This window comes from Hetaerina americana, unplaced genomic scaffold, assembly GCF_022747635.1.
Source record: "Hetaerina americana unplaced genomic scaffold, ioHetAmer1.1.p SCAF_6, whole genome shotgun sequence".
NCBI lineage: Eukaryota > Metazoa > Arthropoda > Insecta > Odonata > Calopterygidae > Hetaerina > Hetaerina americana.
This window is the reverse complement of record NW_027287205.1, coordinates 42,879,999-42,901,864: the sequence shown is the minus strand read 5'-3', so window position 1 is coordinate 42,901,864 and position 21,866 is coordinate 42,879,999. Positions and strand designations below refer to the sequence as shown.

At 35.3% G+C, this 21,866-nt stretch overlaps 1 protein-coding gene across 1 annotated transcript; it reads right to left on the bottom strand.

The window, feature by feature from the left end:
• Positions 1–259: 259 nt before the first annotated feature.
• Positions 260–20,017, bottom strand: LOC139695258 (uncharacterized). Its single transcript, XM_071593951.1, has 9 exons — positions 19,825–20,017; positions 18,235–18,309; positions 18,080–18,155; positions 17,601–17,972; positions 13,444–13,536; positions 10,230–10,429; positions 5,751–5,817; positions 1,971–2,061; positions 260–624 (listed from the first exon to the last, which is right to left on the bottom strand). Exons 1-9 carry the CDS (start codon positions 19,921–19,923, stop codon positions 531–533), a joined length of 1,167 nt encoding a protein of 388 aa, XP_071450052.1. The 5' UTR covers positions 19,924–20,017; the 3' UTR covers positions 260–530.
• Positions 20,018–21,866: the final 1,849 nt, after the last annotated feature.

Below are 21,866 nucleotides of genomic sequence, written 5' to 3'. Positions count from 1 at the left end.
ATGGCTGCATTATTACTACCATTAACACACAACAAGCCACAAAGAAAGTTAAATGAAAAAGAAGAAAATAAGTATATAATTACATGAACAAACAAATCAAATCATTCAGAAAACTTGCTTCTGGACCAATATGCTAAAAAATAATTTTCATTTTACAAGATTTGTATACATTTATGGCATGAAAAAACTCTTAAGTCTTGTCAAATACATTTAGTAAATATGCACCAACTATAAATTTTTTCTTTTAAAAAATGCACACTATTCACCGCCCTCCCCTTTCCCCAACTTAATTTTACTACACTTGTCAACTATGGTTGGCACACAAACAGATGTTTTTAGGAAAACTTTCCTCTAATTGGAGTTAGTGTACTCACTCTGCTCAAATTAAACTTACTTATAAGAAACATTACTGTGATTACATTCAAAATATGTATGCACAAACTTTAAATGTCCAACATGTAAAGGTCTTCCTAAAAGTCATATATTACTACGCATTTCAACCATCTGTCCACATATATTTAAAAAAAGAACTACAGAAGCCCTCGATTCTGCATCTGCATTTGAAATCGTCGATTAAGCCTTACACCTTTCAAGAATGACCTCTGTTCTTCTTTCATTGCTTTGCTGTAATAAAGAGGAAAAATGAGATTAAAATCATTGTCAAATTTTTTCCATTTAAAAATGAAATAATGAGCACCACTATGTTTAATATCCAAACATATTCTAGCTTAGCCTTATTCACCATATACTTTCCAATGGAAATTATTTCTAAGAGTAAATGTATAATGTAAAGCCTGGAGAAAAATGTAACCTTTTTCACTGAGCACAAACAATCACACCACTTTCTTGGTAGTTCTATTTATCAAACCTACATTGACTTTACTAGAAAGCAGTTAGCTGTGGAAAGTACAACATTACAAAAACCTTATAAGTGGACGGTACATATAAAATAATGACTTTTATTTCATGATTCTTTTTTATATCAATTTACTAAATGATTTCAAGGCACATTCTTGAATCCAGTCCACATACAGTTGAATTAAATGGAATAACAGTTCAAGTTAAATTTTAGAACATAATACAAGGTTCTTAATTTATTATTAAAATTCTTACATCACACATATATCTTTCTTAATTTTCTAGACAAAGAATTGCCTTCGACCTGATTTTTTGAGTGTGTTTGGAAACTGATTCAGTATTTTTTTGTGCATTATCCATAATTCGTGTGTGTGATACTCGCATCATCATATTAGTCTTAATATTGCTTTGGTAGTAGTAGTATTTAGGGGAGGCAACCAACAGCTGAAGTCATTTGCACCATTAGGGACGGACAGGAAAGGATGAAGGGTGGAGGTGAACCCGGCATTGGCATTAGCCTACTCTTTAAGAAAGGTGCCGGTTTCTGGTTTTTACAAAATCATATAAATTATACTTCTAAATTCACATATACTATACTATCAGCTGTTAAACCTAAGGCAAAGATAAGTGATTGCAGCCTTGTGTTTCATAAAAAATAATCACAAATACAGGGTCTGTCCCAATAGTAGTAAAACTTACTTATTCCTGGATGGAAGGACAACCGTTTCTCTGGTTGAGTTAGAGGGAGTCGAGTCTCAGGAAAGGCTGGAGGCCAGTGGCATTTGGCTCCCAGCCTTTGCGGATGGTGGATTGTTCTTTCACAAAACCTCAATAATGTGACCTTGTTATGCTCTATCATGAACTGTGTATTGGAACAGCACTACGCCATCAAATTTTGTGTGAAACTGGGCAAAACGAGGGCACACACGAGGTGTGTGGATGCACAAGGGAGCTACATTGAAGGCTTTTGAGTGAATGTATCAATCCTGGCAATAAAATTTTGGCATTAAGTATCAATTCTGGGAATGTTTTTTAATCGATTCAATCCTTTTACTTTTGGGACAGACCTTGTAAAATACAAGCATACTGCTGATAAAATAACTACTACTTACCCCCTTGTGTTCGTTTTGTTTACAGCTTTGCAAGCATCATCCTTAGTGTGTAACTTCTTTATTGCACAATCAGAACCTTTTGTGGATGGCCCTGAGTGTACAAACACAGTCAATTAATTGTAGGCAATATATGGTGGAAATTTTCCCCCATAAGTCAACATTGCTATTTTGTGCTATAATATGATTAGCTTAAAGTTTTTGCAGAGAAAAAAGTACTCATTCAAACATCACATGAAAAACACAAATATAAAACAGAAATTAATAACATGCCATTGTATCCAGAAGAATTTACATAAATAACCTGCAAGCACTATGCATTTATTAGTTACTTTTTCTAAATCGTGCATTTTCACTAGCATGCATTATTTAAATTCTTCACTATACAGTCAAATACTACCTTGATCAAAAATTTCCCGGAATTTATTCAGAAAATTAAAAATACAAGTTTATTCATCTAAATCTATATTGTCCCCTTCAAAGTAATCCCCATCGACTGCAACACACTTATGCCAGCGCTTGATCCAATCCTCGAAACATTTTTTATATTCGGTTTTCGGTATGTCCATCAGTGCTTCCTGCGATTTTTCCATTACTTCCTCTCGGCTGCTAAAACGCGTTCCCCGTAATGGTTTTTTAACTCGATTGAACAGAAAGAAGTCACAGGGAGCCAAATCAGGTGAATTCGGTGGCTGTTGGATGGTATTTGTTGCATTTTTCGTCAAAAAATTACGAATAATGATAGCACTGTGCGACGGTGCGTTATCATGGTGCAAATTCCACGAGTTTTCTGCCCACATTTCTGGTCTCTTTCGGCGAATTGCTTCACGCAAACGTCTCATAACGCCCAAATAATACTCTTTGTTTACTGTCTGGCCTTCTGGCAAAAATTCATGATGCACTACACCGTTGTAATCCATGAAAACCGTCAGCATTGCCTTCTTTTTTGACTGAAAACGACGTGGTTTTTTTGGTCTCGGCTCATTTGGTGAACGCCATTCACTTGCCTGATGTCTGGATTGCGTGTCGTACTCATAAACCCACGTCTCGTCTCCAGTAATGATCCTTTTGATGAATGTGGGATCGGATTCAGCCTCGCAAATCATGTCTTTTGCGACGTCAACACGGTCTCTTTTTTGCATGAAATTGAGGTCTTTTGGCACCAACTTTGCTGCTACACGACGGAAACCCAAATCATTAACCACAATGTCTTGGGCGGATCCATAGGCAATGTTCAAGTCCTCCGCTATTTCTCTGATGGTTAATTTGCGGTTATTGACCAACATTTCTTTTACTTTATCAATTTTTTCACCGACTTTCGATGTCGATGGTCTGCCACTGCGTTCATCATCTTCGATTGACTCACGACCACTTCTGAACCGCTCGTGCCACTGGTAAACGACCGTTTTTTTTAGAGAATCGTTGCCGAAACACTTTTCCAACATTTCCAACGTCCGTGCGCCACTAAATCCGTTTTTTACGCAAAATTTAATACAAGTTCGTTGTTGCAAATTTAAATCCATTTCTGAAATTGTAAAAAATCGCCAACACACACAGAGATAGATGTACTCTTGGCTGCGTAACTTTTGCAAATGTCAAGTTATGACACTAAGATTTAAAGGGAATATCAACAACAGATGTACCAATTTAACAAAAAAAACAGAACTCAAATCGGAACGATGGGAGCGCCACACGGTGGTTATTCCGGGAACTTTTTGATCAAGGTAGTATGATGTTGATAGAGTATCAAATTTTAATTTCTTTGCATTTCTTGTCACAGTTTAAATTTTTCTAGGTTTAATTATCTAATGCAGTGAACATTTCATTTGTAAAACTTTATCACAAAAGCTGAAAATGGCATTGCTCATAATTTTCACCAAAATTCTCTTCAGGTCACCAAGAGTAAAAATAACAGCATAGCTGACAGCATTAGTCAAATAAAGTTGAATGCGTACTGATGAATTAATGTGAGTTTTTTAACTCGCATGAAAATTTTCAGGGCAAATTGAATATGAAAGGAGTTAAGTTAGGGAATTACTCCATGGCATTGGAGTGAAACTTGGGTACGGCAGGATAAGCATCATTGCCGACTAAATGAAGTGGGTTTGGGATGCTTTTTTTAATATATATGAAGAGGAAATGATAAGGGAGGCATGGGAAGGGCTGGAGTATGAGTGAAAAAAGGAGAGAAACTCATCATATTAGTTAATTAGCCGATGATGAAAATGCAAAAGCATTTTTTAGGCAATCAGCCAAAGGGTAAAACACATAATAATGCCCTAAACATCGTAGAGGTAGATAGGCAGATGATGGGAGAAATTCAAGGGAGGCAGGACAAGCAGATGCAAGAGATAATGAGAGGCAAGAGGATGCTGGAAGATGGCAACACAGGGGAGAATCCTGAGAAAGCAAGGAAGAGGCTAGGAATTTAAGGAAAAGAATAGGCATTTTAGATGGATTTAAGCAAGGTAGAAAGTGTGCATAGCTAAACAATGAGTTATTGTGGTATGCAATATGGGAGTAAAGGATATTTTGTTGAATGATTGTCAACATAGAGAAATGGGTGGTGCCAGAATACATAAAAACTTACCCCTGTCAGGTTGGCTTGCATATAAATACAAGAGTTGGGTGTTAAGTTTCAGACCTGACCTGGAGACAGCACCAGATCTAATTCTTGGCTCGTATTCTATAGATTTATATTTCATTAGATGGTGTATTAACTTTCAAGTCAATTGCATTGTTGGCTTACATTTGAGAGCCAACTGAATAAGATACCTTGATTGCTTACATAAAAATGGAAAAATCAGAGAAGCATGTGGTCATCAAATACTTCTATTCAAAAGGCCTGACACCACTTCAAATTAAAGATGAACTGAATTTCACACTGAAAGACTCTTCTCCATCATATTCAACGGTTAAACAGGGGGTTTCTGAATTTAAGAAAGGCCCCAATAGCACTTGATTATGTTGAAAAATAAACCGGAATAAAAAAACGAAAAAGTTCATTTTCTTTATCAAGCCGGAAACCTTTCACCCTACTCCGTAGAATGTTTAATAAGTGTTTGCGGCCAAACTTAGAGAAAAAAGCTGAGTGCAAATGGAATGGACAAGTATGAAAGATTTGGTCATAATTTCTTGGAGGTGGAAGAAGTATTTGTGGATGAGGGGACATTGGAGAATTTAACAAAAGGTTATCAGTTTCCTGAAATACCATTGAATTAGTCTTTGTGATTTTGCCTAAGATGAAAGGGAACAGCATGGGGGGCATAAATGTATACAATATTTTATAGCCCTATAAGTATTTCATGAAAATAGATACACCCTTTTGATGGGAAACAATCAAATTTGATGTATGAAATGCAAGGCATATTGATTGGAAATGGAATCTTAGAAACGGTCATAGAGGAAAGAATATTGTGTAAGAGAGGCTGGAGGAGGAAAAGAACAAGCTTGTTCAATGGATTGATGAACATCAAGGAGTAAGTAGAATGGAAAAATTGCTTATTGTAATTCAAGATTTTATAGCACTTAATGCTGTGTTTGTACTTAGTAACCCCTTTCATCCATACTTTATATCAAGAATGGAAAAGAAATTTAACTGAACCCAGAAAACTTACTCATTTTTTTAGATACACTCATAGTTTAGAAGAGAAAGTGCAACACAAAAATGGCATTAAAAGGAAGAGCAATTAAGTGAGCATTAGTAATGATGCACTTGCCATTACAATTGGTTACAATTAATTATCTCATATTACAATTAGGAATAATGCATTTAATACATACCACTGCTAGCTCCAAATCTGAAAACAGCATTTCCAGTTTCTGAAGGAAGTGGTTTTTTTGTTTTAACCTGTTGAAATAATAAAATAATGATAGATAAGTGTAAAATTTAACCAGTGGTATCTCAGGCATAATAAAAATTGGTTAATAAAAATGTCTTCTATTTTTAGTTTGTACCAACACGATAGATATTAAAAATTGTGGGTCAAGGTATTACAGGGGGTAGAGCGCTGGACTACTGACCGGAGGGTTTGATTCCCAGGCAAGCCTCTCTGGGCACCTGCAGCTACACCCAAGCTATGTGATATTTTGGGTACCAGATCTTCCTGGGAAACCATAACCGGCACAGGGAAAGGAATTGGCCCCCCTACCCTGATGTCTGAATTTCACACGCCATGAGGCTTGGTACTGGGTGAACTCTATCATCACCTACCAAACCACAACCTTCTGGTTGATTAATGTGTTTATGGTTTTATGGATAGATATTGTCAAACTTAAAGGGGGGGAAGACCAATGGTTACGGTTCTTAAGCTGGCAATTCCAGAGCATATTTTCAAGATGCCTCTCTCCCATGCATTTTAGAAAGAGCCTCTTTTGTTAGTTATACCAGACTGTAATATAGCAGGTATAACTAACATTAACTGCTTCATGCCCCATTAGCTGCTTTTACATATCTAGCTCCTGACCTTGTCCTGACATTCAATGCATAACTGTTGTCATCTCTTACCTTAATCTACCCCCTCCCCCCCAAGATAACATATATAACCTAACTCCCTAGGCTGATTTCGCACTCTTTTCATTTGAAAGTTTTGAGTCGGGGACCAATGAGGTTGGTCTTGAAGAATTAGCCATAAGTTTAATCTTTTAGATATATACACAACATGCATTAATGCTGGATGATCAATGATTTACGGAATAAATATGTAAACAGCAAACTTCAATGATTGTAAAATCTTAAGGTGTTCATTCATATCTCAAGGAATGAGCAGTACATAAATACAGAGATTACTTAACCAAATTCCAATTTCTAGATATGTAATAAGACAAACTTATTGTCCTTCACTCTAAAAACTTGTTTTGTTTAAGATAAAAAACATGTATAGCACTTTAATTTAGACCTCCATTCTATACTAAGGACTTTTCAAGAAATGCAAAGCTAATTACAGAAATATATAGCCATTACGTATGGTGATAAAAAACAGGCATTTTCATCTGAGGGGAACGGATGATATGTTTTATTTAGCATAACAAATGTAGCTGGTGCTTTAATGGCAATTTTTTTGGAACTTCTCATCCTGAAAAACAAAGTATGAAAATGTCCTCTTTTTGCCTTTTGAAATAATTGTACTTCTTCGGTATTTCTGATCCAAAGTCATCTAAGCCTTCATACTAATGATATCAAGTCAGAGAGCACTTCTGGACAAATGAAATGCAGCAGATATATTCAACTCAGAATACATTAAACTGGAACAAAAACAGGAAAGTTGCTCTTAGTTTTTCTTCCCCTCTCTATGAAACTGCGATGATGGAGGAAAAGATAGAGCAATTTAGGCAAGAAAAAATGAAATTGATATATTCTAACCTTCTAGTATAAGTAAGTTCCGAACAAATGCCATAAAATTACATTTTATTAATGCATTCAACTTTAATAAACAATAAATTAAAAACAATAAAGTGAAATTATTTTCATCATGTTTACATGGGTCATTCAATTTGTCATCAGAAAATCTAAGAGATGGCACTCGTTGCATTGGAAAAAGTTTGTTTACACTCAGCCTTATCTCTCCCTAGACAGCTGTTAAAGTTTCCTTTTCATTGTCGATAGAGCACCAAGGAATTTTTTATTTATAAAAATGGAAAAAAATGCATCCTGTGCAGTTATTAAACACTTCTATTTAAAAGGTTTAACACCTAAAGAGATCAAAGCCAGGTTGGATGAAGTTCATGGCACATCCGATCCTCTATTTCGACTGTTTGCAATTGCGTAAATGAATTTAAATGTGGTCGTACACACATTAATGATGAACATCATTCCAGACATCCACTGGAAATGACTTCCTCCAAAATGATAGCTAAAATCCACAATAGGGTTTTGACTGATCGATGAATTAAAGTTTGCAAAGTAATTGAGGCCGCAAGGCATATTAAACAATAGGGTTTTAAATTTTTCACTAAAATTCGTGAGTGAAAAAAATCTCAGGAACATGGGTGCCACAATTGCTCTTAGTGTAGAATAAACGAAATTGTAAGGTAAATTTTCAAAATAGCCAAAAAAAAGTTGGAGAAACACTGGGAAAAGCATGTCAAGCCACAAAAAGATTATATTGAAAAATAAAAATAAATCTACCCAAAGTAATTTGATTTTCTTTTTTATCTGAAGGACCAACTGAATGGCCCACGTATGCATATCAATTGTGCCACAAAGTTTTGCATAGTATAGATAATCTACCATCAATTTAGATAATGGGGAGTTAATTCTAATAATACATCATCTTAAGAGAACGAATGTCCTGAAGATACTTGCATAAGGACAAGTAAATGGGAAGGACAAACGGGAAGAACAACAGAGGAATTCCTCAAATGAAAAATAAAAAACAAAAATGTAATTTCAGACACGATAGAGAAGAAATATAATGGCATGAAAAGGGTAGCAGATTGAAAAATTAAGTGGAAAGCTGAACCAAATCAATCTCATCATTAATGACCCAAGATAGCATGGGCTTGAAATCTACATCACAAACAGAACAACTTTGTACTTTGATCTATCAAAAATATATCATAGTAATAGATGGTTATCTAATAAATTTCATCTAATATTCTCTCAGAACATGGAGGCATAACAGATTCTGAAAAACAAGCCATTCCAATATTACCACTACTCTTGAAAAGAATACCAAAATACAGTGTAAGACCAATAAGTATGGCACATAAAAAGAATATTGGTATTACAAAGAATACCTGAGGTACAGTTTATTGTTTTATGATTTTCATGCATAATAAATTGGTAATAGGTAGCCCTACAGATGGCATCCACAATAATCATTTGATTTTAAGAATGATAAAAGATCTGGGTAAACATAGAAATCATAAATTTACATCTTCATATTATGGCTAAGTACCCATATTTTCAACTGTCTGGGGCATTTGTAATGATCAGGGGAACATTCTTTTTGTGGTTCATTTATTTTCTGGGGAACAGCATTTCAATTAGTCTATGGCACCGTCACTGCTCAAAAATGGATTAGGATTGAATTCTGCCATTTCCAATTGATTTTGTCACCATAGATCAGTATCAGGGAAATGTATTAAATACCAACAATGACAACAGGATTAAGACTGGAACTAATTAACTGTTCCACAACCTCTTTCCTGTAAAAACACCCTCTGGATAATACGTTGTGTCAAAAGGTGGTGGATGCAGAGGATTGTTGTGATGTCAAAAATGATTTGCCAGCGTCTTTGAATTTACATTTCCACTCAATAAAACTTGATGCCAAGAAAGAAGTTTTGATTTTTTGCGAAGTTGGTGCCTGTAATCTTTGTTCATTCCCAGCCAGCATATGAGACACAAGAAGTGCCTAGGATTTCTACCGATGATAGCAATGACAAAAATATTAAGGAATGGCCAGAATTTAAGTGACTGAAACATTTTGAGAATTTTGATTTGTTCATGTGAGCTAATTAGTACCATATTTTGGTTGAAAAAAAGGCTTTTGTGTCCACTTTTATCTATGCCACATTAGCAAATGTAAATAGTAGGTGATTTTGCATTTGAAAAATATGTATGTCAAGATAACATCCATTGCCCTGCAATAACACTCCAATGATTACCTAAAATTTAAGAAATAAGATTTTAAATGAACAATTTCAAAGTCACGGCATTATTAGATTACATTATCAATCCATTCCAAGATATGATTCATGACCTCTAGCCTTTGACAGCAATGCTTGTGATATCTAAACTAGCATAACCAGAGGGGGGCAGTCATCGGAACTTTTTATGGCAATGAATATCCTATGAAGTCAATTAAAATGTAAGAAAAACTATTATTTATAGTTTCCCAGTGGATATCTTTATATCAATGATGTTAAGTGCCCACATTAATAGCTATTATAAGATTTAACTCCTTCAGAATTCCTATTTTTTATGGTGCGTCATATACTGCTATTGTACACCAATCCTTGGGAAAATAAAATTTTTACTATTATACATGGAAAAATCATAGAAATTAGTAAATAAGTGATTTTAAAATTTTTGACACCAAGCAATTATGTAAGCTCTGGTTATAAGGAGCTTCCACTGTAACCAGCCATAATGTTAAATATGTTACCACGTCAATAAAGTTAACTATCCCCATTATGGTTGGCTATTTAAAAATTGCTGCCTCTTCTGGCGATCTCGATCACATGAATTTAGAATCAAATGCGCCAGTTAAAAATTAAGAAAAACTTCAGCCATCAGCAAGAGTTTCAGCAACTTACATTTGAATTCATCTTCTTTGGAGGTTCCGTTTTACCCTGAAAATTAAAAACAGCACCACTTCCCTGGGCATTTCTTCTCCTCAAAACACGTTGATGCTCAACATCCCATAAGGAATCCATCTTTTCAAAAGCATTTTGATGGATGTTGGCAAAATTAGGAGGTTTCTTCACATCAAGCTTGGGGATTCTACTCCGATTCCCTAGGAGAGTCAAAAATACACGATTAAACAGGAAGACATAACAATATTTACAAAATATTTTCTTTCCTTTAGACAGCATTCTCCCCAAATGTACCCAGAATCAGATGGCAAATTGTGCAAGTTTTAGCTAGAATTCTATCTTCATCAATATTTTGAATTACAAATAAATTATCTGAACTTGGAACAGAAATATTTCATTAATTACTCTTACGGAGGTCTGATTTCCCCTGAATTTCCCCTAATTGAACCCACACAATTCAATAAATGATATAGAAATAGCCTAAGGTTGTTCCGCCAATTTAGCATTCTCCAGGTAATACTTTCAATTTACTAGGATGCTCCACATCTTCAAATAAGTGCCTTCTGGAATAAACATCAGTCCTATGCTAATATTAATTGAAAGCAGGTGTTTAAAATCAAAATGAAATGCTGGTAGTCTCAATATGATATCATGCACTTAAAAGTACCACATGCTATTCCAGTGGTATAAGTTAATAACAGAATATTATACCGTTATAAAACTACCCTGATCAGAAATTCACTTTTGTAAATGTGACTTAATGACAGTGGAAGAACAGTCCCTTAGAGGAGCATTGATGTCCAGGAAAATATAAATAATTTTCTGAAAAAAATAGTGATGCATTGGTTTCATCAAACTTGACTGATCACTTTCATCAAACAGCAGGAGTCCTGAATACTATACACAGCCACAAGAAAAATCATTTCTTGATAACTTAATGATGGAAGAAGAAAATTAAATACTAATTTAATTTTTAAAAACTACATTAATGTAAAGGCACCGGAATAAAAATAAACAAACTAAAATTGTTTCTACATAACAAATTCTTAAGAACAAAATGCTATTGCATTCATCTTCAGGTAAAGCAAGAAACCCCTGCCTCCACTTGTGCTATCAATGTAGCACAATTGATGGTGAAGTAGGGAAGGCCTACAAATAAAAGAGATACCTCAGCTCAATTAGTAGCACCGTTTAAATACAAAATGACAGGTGAGGTAGAAACTTCCCCGCTTAAAATATGTCACTTACAGATTTTTTTCCAATCATTTGGTCATTTCCCTTTCAGGAGATCAAAATTCCCTGAATTTACCAGGTCAAGGGACACCTAGCTGCATTTAATCAGACCTTTTCTTTTTGTTATAGGTAATTATCTAAAGGTAGGTATGGATTGGCATACTGCCAAGTAATTCTTGTCTCTCATAAGAAAACACAGCCTATTATCCTACTCTAAACCAGCCCCTCTTCATCCCTGTACACTTTCTTCCGCCCCTCATTCCATCCAACATTCCTATCCTAATCCATAACCCTTCCTCCTTTGCCTAACATTCTCCCCTTTTTCAGTCTTCAACTGCATCTATTTTTCCTGTCTCCTTAGAATTGCTCACAACAATCCTACCCCAACATACTCAGCACCTCCTCATTTGTTTTAGTTAATGTCCATTTAACCTTCTCCAAAGCCACATTTCAAAGGCATCCAAATTGCACCAATCATCCTGCTTCAATGATCATGTTTCCTCATTGCACATAACTAAACTCCATATCAAAGTTTTGATGAGCCTTTTTTTAATATCCCTAGTCAACATCTGTGCCATTAAGTCTCTGCTCGTGAAAACTGCTCATAATGCAATTCTTCTCCTCATGCCCTCTCACTTTGACCATTTTGGTCCAAAAGACTTTAAAGATATGTAAACTGTTCCACCTACTCTAGTTTTTGACCTCTGATTTTAATGTTAACCTTAGCCTTTTTCCAAAAAAACGTTATAACCTTTGTCTTATCGACATTTATGCTAATCACACACCCATTACACTGACCTTCCAATGCACTCAGCAATGCTTACTTGGCTGACTGACAAACTGATGCATGATCATTAGCAAAACTAACTGATTTTATGAATTCCTGGCTGACTTTCATCTCCGGTTCGTCCCATGCCTTTTTAATCATTTCCTACATGCATATGTTGAATAGCACGAGTGATAATGGATAACCTGCCTTACTCCTCTTCCTAAAACTACTCATCTGAACTCTCCATCCCCCATTCACACCTGAGCAGTCTGAGACATGTACAGGCTACAGATTAGTCTCCGATCCCTCCAATCTATTCCTATTTTCTGCAATACATTCATTAGTTTTCCCAATTCACTCGATAAAACGTCTTTTTGAAATCTAGGAAATAGGCAAACACGTTCTGATTGTATTCCATATTCCTCTCTATCAGTGATCCCATTACCGCAACGGCATCACCCGTGCCTCTCCCCTTCCTGAACTCTTAAGGGTCATCTCCTAAGTAATCATTTGCCCTGCTCTCCATTCTTTTGTTGATGATCCTGAAACCAACTTCTGCTGAGTGGGAAATCAAACTTATTTTGTAATCCTCACATATTGTAGCCAATGACATTTTTTAATAAGAACTAGCACTAATCTGAAAAAGTCTTCCAACCAAATTCCTCTCATAAATGCTAAAAATTAGTCCGTTAAAACTCTCACACCCAATTTTCCAAAACCTTAGTTCAGGAAGTATGTTTTCTATCGCTATGCTCTTATTCGATTTCAATTCCCTTAGTGCCCTCGCAATTTCACCGTTAATTCAACCTTGACCTGGGCTATCATCATCTAAGTCATACCTGATCTCAATCAGAACAATTTTAAACTAATATATGATTTTTTTACATTGCAGATGATTCTTAACTCTTGAATCACAATCAGCCACTCTGACTTCACATCAGATTACCAGGTGTAGAAATATCAATTCACCATACCCATCTCTGAGGCAGGGTATGAATGTTTGCACTGTCGGTTAGCCCACTAACAGCATGCCACAAGTTAGTAATTTTCCTCACCTTACAGTATGCGGGACAATAAAATCACAAGAATGCATAAAACATACCAAAAGAGAAGATTCATCATTCACTTTAAGGTTGATTTGTGATGGAAAGAATAAAAATGATGGAATTGAAAGACCCACTGCAAACTTTTCACAGAGTACGATATACTTACTTTCATTTGTTTTTTTCACCGATGATGCCAATCTTAGAACTACTGCCTTGTTCAAGCGAGGTGTCTTTTGGGCCATCGGAGTCTTAGAATGACCTATGAACAAAATGACATAGGTGTTTGAATTACATAAGCAGCTCGTTGAGCTATTTGAAAACCCACATTTTCATGATAATGAAAAGAATAGTTTATCATGATGTAATCATTAGTTTCACTTTTGCAAACAGGAGCTACAAAAACCTGTGGCATTTGATCAAGAAACACACCAGAACTGAGTATCGAAAGTCTGTATTATTTTCAAAATTAGAAAAAGTTCATTAAAACATTTACAAGCTTCATTTAAATGCTAAACACACTGGATTATAATAATAATAATAATCTTTATTTGCCCAGAAGACACTGACACAGTGTAATAGATACATCATATAAGTGTATAGGACACGTCATATGTACATATAGATGTTAAACAATGATGAAATTCAGAAAAGCATGACACAATAATAAATTTTTTGCATAAAATATATTCCATATTCAGTATGGTTATTTTTTCTCCATGAATTCCATTACAGAATAAAACTGTTCTTTCCTTAAAAATGATATTAATTTCTTTTTGAACAGGACTGGATCCTTTACGTACTTAAAATCGTAAGGGAGCCTGTTCAGTGCAAGAAGACCCATTGATTTAGGCCCCAGGGATGTATTTAAAGTCCTGCAATAAGTTTGATGCAGGTCTCTGCAGGCTCTGGTGTGGTGGCAATGAACGTTGTCATTTGTCATATAATTGGATATATTACTTTTAGCGAAAATGCATACGACATAAATGTAAATACATGAAACAGTCAGAATATTTAACCTTTTGAAGAAGGAAAGACAAGGTGCATTGTAGGGAGCATTGCATATTAATCGTATTAAACATTTTTGAGCTTTAAAAATTGAATCAGAATGAGGGGAAGAACCCCAGAACAGAATACTATAGATAATTAAAGAATAAAATTCTCCGTAATAAATTGAAAGTAAGATATCAAGGCTTACAGATTTCCTAATACTTCTAATAAGAAAGCAAATGGAATTTAACCTGCTACGAAGATTGCATATGTGTTCATCCCATGATAAATTTTTATTTATAACAACTCCCAAAAACTTGGATCTAGAAATTTGAGGTACACACGTTCCCCCTACGTCAATGGCCAATGAAGCAGGGGCTTTATTTTTATTAGAGAAGTATATGAGTCCAGACTTGTCAGGGTTGAGTTTCAGAGAATTTTGTGAACACCATTCACAAAGAAGTTCGGAAACTCTAGCTGCTGTCAAGGTCAAGTTGTTTAACGATGGTGCTGATACAATTACGTTAGTGTCATCAGCATATAAAATTGGCTCGGCTCCTGGAACTGACTGCAGAACTTTTGGTAAGTCATTAATGTAAAGTAAAAATAGGATAGGGCCCAAGACTGAGCCTTGGGGTACACCTAATGTAACTTCTTTACTAGGAGAAGTAAAATTAGTACCGTTCTTTGACAAAATAACCTGTTGGTGCCTTGCGCTGAGGTAAGATTTGATCCAGTTATAAGGGATACCTCTGATGCCATAGTGTCCTAATTTGGACAAGAGTAACTGATGATTAACTAGGTCAAAAGCCTTGGAAAAATCGAAGAATAGTCCCAAGGTTTCAATTCTATTATCAAGATTTGAAAGTATTAGGTTTACGAGGTGATAGGTAGCTGTAGATGTAGATCTGCATTTCCTAAAACCATTCTGTGAGCCAGACAAGAGATTAAAAGATTCAAGAAATGATGTAAGTCGATTATGGAAGACCTTTTCAAATAGTTTCCCTATCTGGTTTAATAAAGATATTGGACGGTAAGAATTCATATCCTGCTCACTACCTTTCCCTTTATAAAGTGGTACAACTTTGGCAATTTTAATGGCATCAGGAAAAACACCAAGTTGTAGGGATTTATTAATTAGGAAGAGTATCTGTTCCTTGATAGAATTAATTGATTTTTTTATCACAACCCCTGGGATACCATCTGTACCAGGACTACTTTTGTTAGGGAATTTTTTAATGATGTTCATCAGTTCCAGTTCAGTACAAGGAAGCAGGTACAATGAATTAGACAGGCTTGGGATTAGAGGATAATTAACAGGAATTGGAGTATTTGTAGTAGTCTGGTGGGACAAGTAGAAGTCATTTAAGTTGGATGCCATTTGAGAGTAATCAGAAATAACATTACCGGTGGAGTCCTGTAATTTGAAATCATGATGATTATTGATAGAACACTTAGCTTCCTTTATAATATTCCAAATTTCTTTAGATTTGTTATCGGCATTGAGAATTCTACAGTTGTTAAATGTTTTTTTAGCCAGTTGTAACTTTTGACGGTACATCTTTTTCAGTGTTCTATACTCCAAGCAGTCTATCGAGTTACATTTATTTTTATAAGAGATAGCTAACTCCTTCATTTTTTTCGAGAGGCATTGTATTTCATCGGTGACCCAATGGTTTCTAGTATTTAAGGACAAGTTTCTAGTTTTGTGGGAGACCAATGGAAAACAAATGTCAAAGTAATATTGATATGAAGAATAAAAATACTCAAATGAGTCATTGTATGATCTGAGTTGGTATAAATCAGACCAATCATGGGACTTCAACATATAATTGAAGATAATAAAGTTTTGCTCTGTAAACTGCCTTTTATAAATTATATTATTATAAATTATTATTATATTATTATATTCAATAAGACATCCAAAAAATTGTATATTCTTATTGAAAGTAGTAACCACTTCATCTTCTACAGTTCTAACAAATGATTGTTTTTATCCCACAAGCATTTTAATAATAACTAGCGATTTATAATATTTAAGTTGAATATATGCATTATGAAATTTCAAGAAGCACACATTTTATTATTTTTGGATGGTCAAAACTAAGGTCCAATTTAATTGCTTTCCTTATAGAAACAAATGCCACGAGCTCCATACCCTTTCAAAATTTATCTTTTTTATTCCATTTTAATGTGATGCTTATCTCCGACAACCTAAAAAAATAGATACCAACCAAAATAGTAATCAACCTAACTGTTGGCTAGGTGGTGAGCTCACCAAATATTAAGCCCTATACAATTGGTGTAATCAACATTCAGGACACATTTTATTGGCTCTCACTACCATAGGATGTTTTGACAAGAAAGCTTTGCCAAAAAATTGCCAAGAAAACATGGTGATTACTATCTGATACTCAAAAGATGTTCCTAATGCCAAATTTAGAAGAAAAATACACAACTGTCACATTTTGAGTGGTAGTAGTATTTTTATGGGAGGCGACCGACAGCTGAGGTCATTTGCGCCATAGGGGATGGACAGGAAAGGATGAAGGGTGGAGAGAAACCCGGTGTCGGCATTAGCCTACTCTTTACGAAAGGCGCCAAGGGGTCCGCAGCTTAACGTCCCATCCGACGGACGGCGTACTCACTCTAAGTGCCCTCCACAAAGCACCTCAAGTAGGGATCGAGATACCTCTGAAAAATATTCAACACCACTGGGATTTGAACCCGGGCCCTTTGGGTGGGAAGCCAGTATGTTAGCCCCTGCACCATCTCGATCCCCAGTCACATTTTGAATTAGATGAATAGGTTCACTTAAGTATCTGAATATACACATTTGTTTCCAATTCAATCATGGTTTTGCAAAAAATACCTGTATGATTAAAAGAAACTAATTACTTGTTTGAATTAAGTTTGAAGAGTTCAATTATAATCAGGTATTTTTACACTTTACCAAAAACCTATTCATACACTTTTCCACGCAATAGAAACATAGCTACCCCACTTAGCAAGTGAAAATCTGAATTTTACACACTGAATACTGCACTAGATAAAAGATTATATTGTGGACACATGCAATAGGCACTGCCTTTAAGTTTTACATAAGTATCTATGGCCATCAATTTTTTAAACCCTCTCATGATCATAAAAGGGACCTCAGAAATGGATGTTAACTCATTCCAAAGCAAAATTTTCAAATTGAGATGCCTATTGTGTCAAAATTAAAATCTTTCCGACCAAACCTAATGGACACACCAGAGGAGTGCTAGGAACCCATTTTCTAAAAAAATGTAAATAAAAAATACATCCAAAGAGAAAATGTTCACTTTTACTCACTTGCAAGTGCTGATTTTTTCACAGATAATTCTTGACTAGCAGCCTTAACTTCACTTGCATTATTCTGAGTCACTGTAGGAGTTTTACATCGCCCTAGTGCTCCAGGTCTGCCAGATGATTTCCTGCTGGGCACTGGTGTTTTCACTACTTTTGTAGTGAACTTAGGGGATTTCAAACCACTAACCGAGGGGCTTTCATGAATCCTAACCCTCTTTGTAGTTTTCTGCTCATCTGCTTTCCCCTGGAGTTGACCAGAAGCTTTCTTGCTCTGTATTTCCAAAGCCAAAGGACTTTCATGCTTTGGCTCAGTAATTTCGTATGTTAATCTTCGCCTGTTAGTATTTTCTTTATTGCTATCATTTAACTCTCTCTCTGCAAAAGATGAATAACACATCATTTATATCCTTACATTTCTTTTAAGGAAACATGCAATGACCACAAAAATATTTCTACAATTATTTCAAAACATTCTAACTTACCCACATCCAAAAAGCTTCGTTCTTCAAATGAACTTTGTTCAGGGGAAGAAACTGGATGCAACAATTTTACTTCCAACTAGAAAAGCATTATTACAATGAAACTTGTGAACATAAGTGATATTTAACATAATAGCATATCTTCTTATGAGTCTTACCTCTTGCAAGGGCAAGGAGTCATCACACTCAGAAGATTCAGTGACTGAGTCCAACAGCACCGACACCAACACTTTCTAAAAATGTAAAAGTTTAATTAATTAAAAGCTCTAGATAAATGAAATTTGTTGTCTCCAGCGTAACAATATGGAATTTACACAGCATACTGAAATAAAATAAGTAACTTTGCAATTCCACACACACAAGAGAGTGAGGCTTTACCGAGTAACTTATTTCATTTCTCTGGCTTCATTATTAGATAGAATATAATTTTCAATAAAAATTAAAATTTTAAAAATATCTCATAAAAGTATTTTATAATACACTTGAACAACTTAAAGATAGCTCAACTAATTCAAGCCCAGGATTGGGTAAGCCTCCTATCATGTGTGAAATTCACACACCAGTGGACTGGGGTCCACTACGGTATCCTAAGATAATAAATACCCAACATAATCCTATAGCTTAGGTGATGCTGAGGGTGCTCATAGGCACCACATGGAATCAAGCTTGACCCCACGAGTCAGCAGGGCCGCACTAACAACTGGACAACCATACCCTTATAATATAATAGCCAACAAAGAAATCCTCGCCCTTTATGACACTCCAGTCATTTTAAAACTAAAAAATATGCTTTATTGTGGTAAAGAATTGTGATTCTGACCAGTGAACTCTAACAGATTACCTTAAGGGGTACAATATATGTAAACAGCATGAAATATTAGAAGGGCACGGAAGGGAAGAATGTTAAGATGTCCAACTTTGAAACATACGATAGCAGGCTGAATGCCTGGTTATCAGTAATTCTTATTTTCTCATTGCCGCAGAGGAATGCAGAATAACGAAGAGTTTTCATGAGGTTTACACTTCGAGTGAAGTAGCTAGTAACGTAAGAATGCACAGGTAACTGCACCCATTTAAATGTTCATAATGGTTTTTAAATTAAGTGAGAATATTAGCCTATGAGTGAGGGTCAAGGGCAAATATTAATTAATTAAATATTGTTTGGCAATTGGTTGGTTTGGTAAGCACTGACTAATACAAATGACATAACCAAAATACGTGCTGCATTTCAGCACGTGACGACTACAGCAAAGTAACTTAATATTTTAGTGCAGCAACTTCAATAACAGTTGCATTCATACAGGTGGTGGCACTTGACAAGTTTTAGCTCCGCTTAAAACAAGTTATGTCAGTAAACGAAGGACCAGGTGAATTAAACATAGCCTATGTTTGTTCAAGAGTATGCATTCCAAAATATTGGAGCGGCTTTAATTATTCTTCATCCATCATAGACTCTAAGAGTATAGCATGTTCACAAAATAAGACATTTATGAGGACACAAAAATTAAGACCAAGGAAATTATGTCGCGATCTAAAATCAAAGTAGAAGACATTTGTATTTACAAACTGAATTACTCCTTCCGACCAAATTTGCGTGGTGACTGAAAAGCTTGGCCAATAACATTCCAAAATATGAACGAGAAATCATTAAAGCTGATGTAAACGGCAATATACTGTTTTTCATTATTCACAAAAGGCATAAAGATGCCAATCAAGTAGGAGAGATGTGAGATGGTAAATTCACTAACCTTTGTTATCCCTTTACCAGACTGTCGTAATTTTCTGTTTTTTGCGAGTTTCTGTAATTCACGGTAGCTCAAAGCTTCTAGCTCCTCCGCAGAATACATTCTAGTTCCGAAGGATTATTCAGATAATAGTAAATTGCCGTTGCGAACACCTTTATAGGTTTATTTCACAGAAAAATATTGCAACTTTCTAGGTTTTCCCGTTTCCCACCAAAACGGTTACACAGCGAATGGGGTGTAAAGCAGACTGCGCATGCGCGAGTTAGTTTCAAATTTAAATTCTCTCGTGCACGATATTTTAATTACAAATAAGATAAAAGTTTGTGCTTAGGCAATGTAGGTAAATCATTTGTATTTGATTGTTTCTTTCTTATTGCTAGTCAGTTCATCTATGTATGTTATAAGAACAGTTTAATGCAGTGTGGGATGTCGGGCTGTATTTTGTTGGGAGAAGTAAAAGAGTTATACCGTTGTTCGGTATTTTCATCAACAACCAACCTTAAGTAGTTCACTACCAACTATAATTTTGTGCCAGAAAGCATTTCAGATGTGTAAAACGAATTTTGTACTCGTAAAAATAATGAAAAACTCCATCATCTGATTGTCTCCTTAGGTAAATAAATCGTGTAAACGTTTTCAGTATTAGAACACGATTGATGCCTACATTTACTCTACAATGATTCATTTTAAGTGCCCTAAAATTGAGTAAATTTGTATGTGTTTAATACAATCCAAACGTTTTAATATTAAATTTTTGCCTCTAGGAATGTAATGACATTGTTTAAGGGAATTAAAAAAATCGTTTAGAAGTTTTTGTTGACTTCTAGGGTGAACTATGTTATCTCATAGCCCTTCTAGTTATGCACAAAGTTATTTTCGTGAAGGAATTTCTCCAGAATGTCGTCCTGAAAACTTCCATGTGATTACAAAAGCTAAGCCCATTGGAAGTATCCACATGTTGATAGGCACCATCTCAGTTGTGATGTTGCTTTTAGGCGAGTGGCCCTACCCGGTGTAAATACATATAGTTCCCTGTATGGGACTTATTATTAAATGATATGATGAAAGGAGTACAGTGTAATTTAGTCTTCAAGAACATAGTTCTTGGCAAAAATTGCATTGCTGGAGATGCTTGAGTCCAGGGATTAGCATTATTTGTTATTACTTGTTTCAAATGCCATTTTATCTAGCACTGACCATGCAAAGGAGGGCTAGATAGAATATGCCGACCTCGAAAAATATACTTAAATGGATGACTGTTGGCTTCTTCCATTAATCTGTGAAACAATTCAGATGTGAAATTTAACTGAGGTCACAGCAGAGGAAAATTACATTCATAAAATGCTTCAAATTGACATGCATGAAAAGGTTAAATTTATCTTGAAAAATTGTAAAATATGAAGTAATTTGTGAGCACATTATTTTTAGACTCCATACCTGAAAAACAATTTTACTGGAGTATATACATTCATGACATCATTGACACCATTATAGTCTCAGTTCCCATATTAAAATAATTCTTACAAGAATAAGGTTATGGTCCAAGGAAAACACTGAAGAATTATCTTCAAGGAAGAGTAAATTTATGCTTACTTATGCATGTTACCATAGAAAAATGCCCTATTAAACTGCATAAAGATCATGGCAGGAAAATAATCTCATATTGTCTGTAAACTTCACCACAATTACAGTTGGCCTCTTAATTGTATGCACAAATACAAAATTCATGAATGGTACCAACTGAAATGGAGAGGGAAGTTTCTATGGCACATTTCACTTTCAACTATGATAGTCCTATGCTTGGTTCAAAGTACTTTGGTGTAGTGTTTTAGAGTTGATGGAAGAATATCCTGGAATTGCTGGGAAGGCTGGTTTACCCTTTAGGTAAGGGCAGTGCTCTTCTTCCACTAAGCCCTATAGTATGTCAAATCCCAATATCATATTAAGTAGGAGTAGGCTAGTTCCCTACTCTGTGACAACTGCAGCTTCCCAGGAAGTTATGGTCCATGAATAATCACAAAGTTAAGCATGGTCAAATGCACAAC

Excerpts from the sequence above, each read along its gene's own strand:
- LOC139695258 (XM_071593951.1), bottom strand. The coding sequence starts at position 19,923 with ATGTATTCTGCGGAGGAGCTAGAAGCTTTGAGCTACCGTGAATTACAG. Across the intron at positions 17,973-18,079 it reads ACGAAGCTTTTTGGATGTGG|AGAGAGAGTTAAATGATAGC; the intron begins GTAAGTTAGAAT and ends CATCTTTTGCAG. Across the intron at positions 625-1,970 it reads AACAAAACGAACACAAGGGG|CAAAGCAATGAAAGAAGAAC; the intron begins GTAAGTAGTAGT and ends TCTTTATTACAG.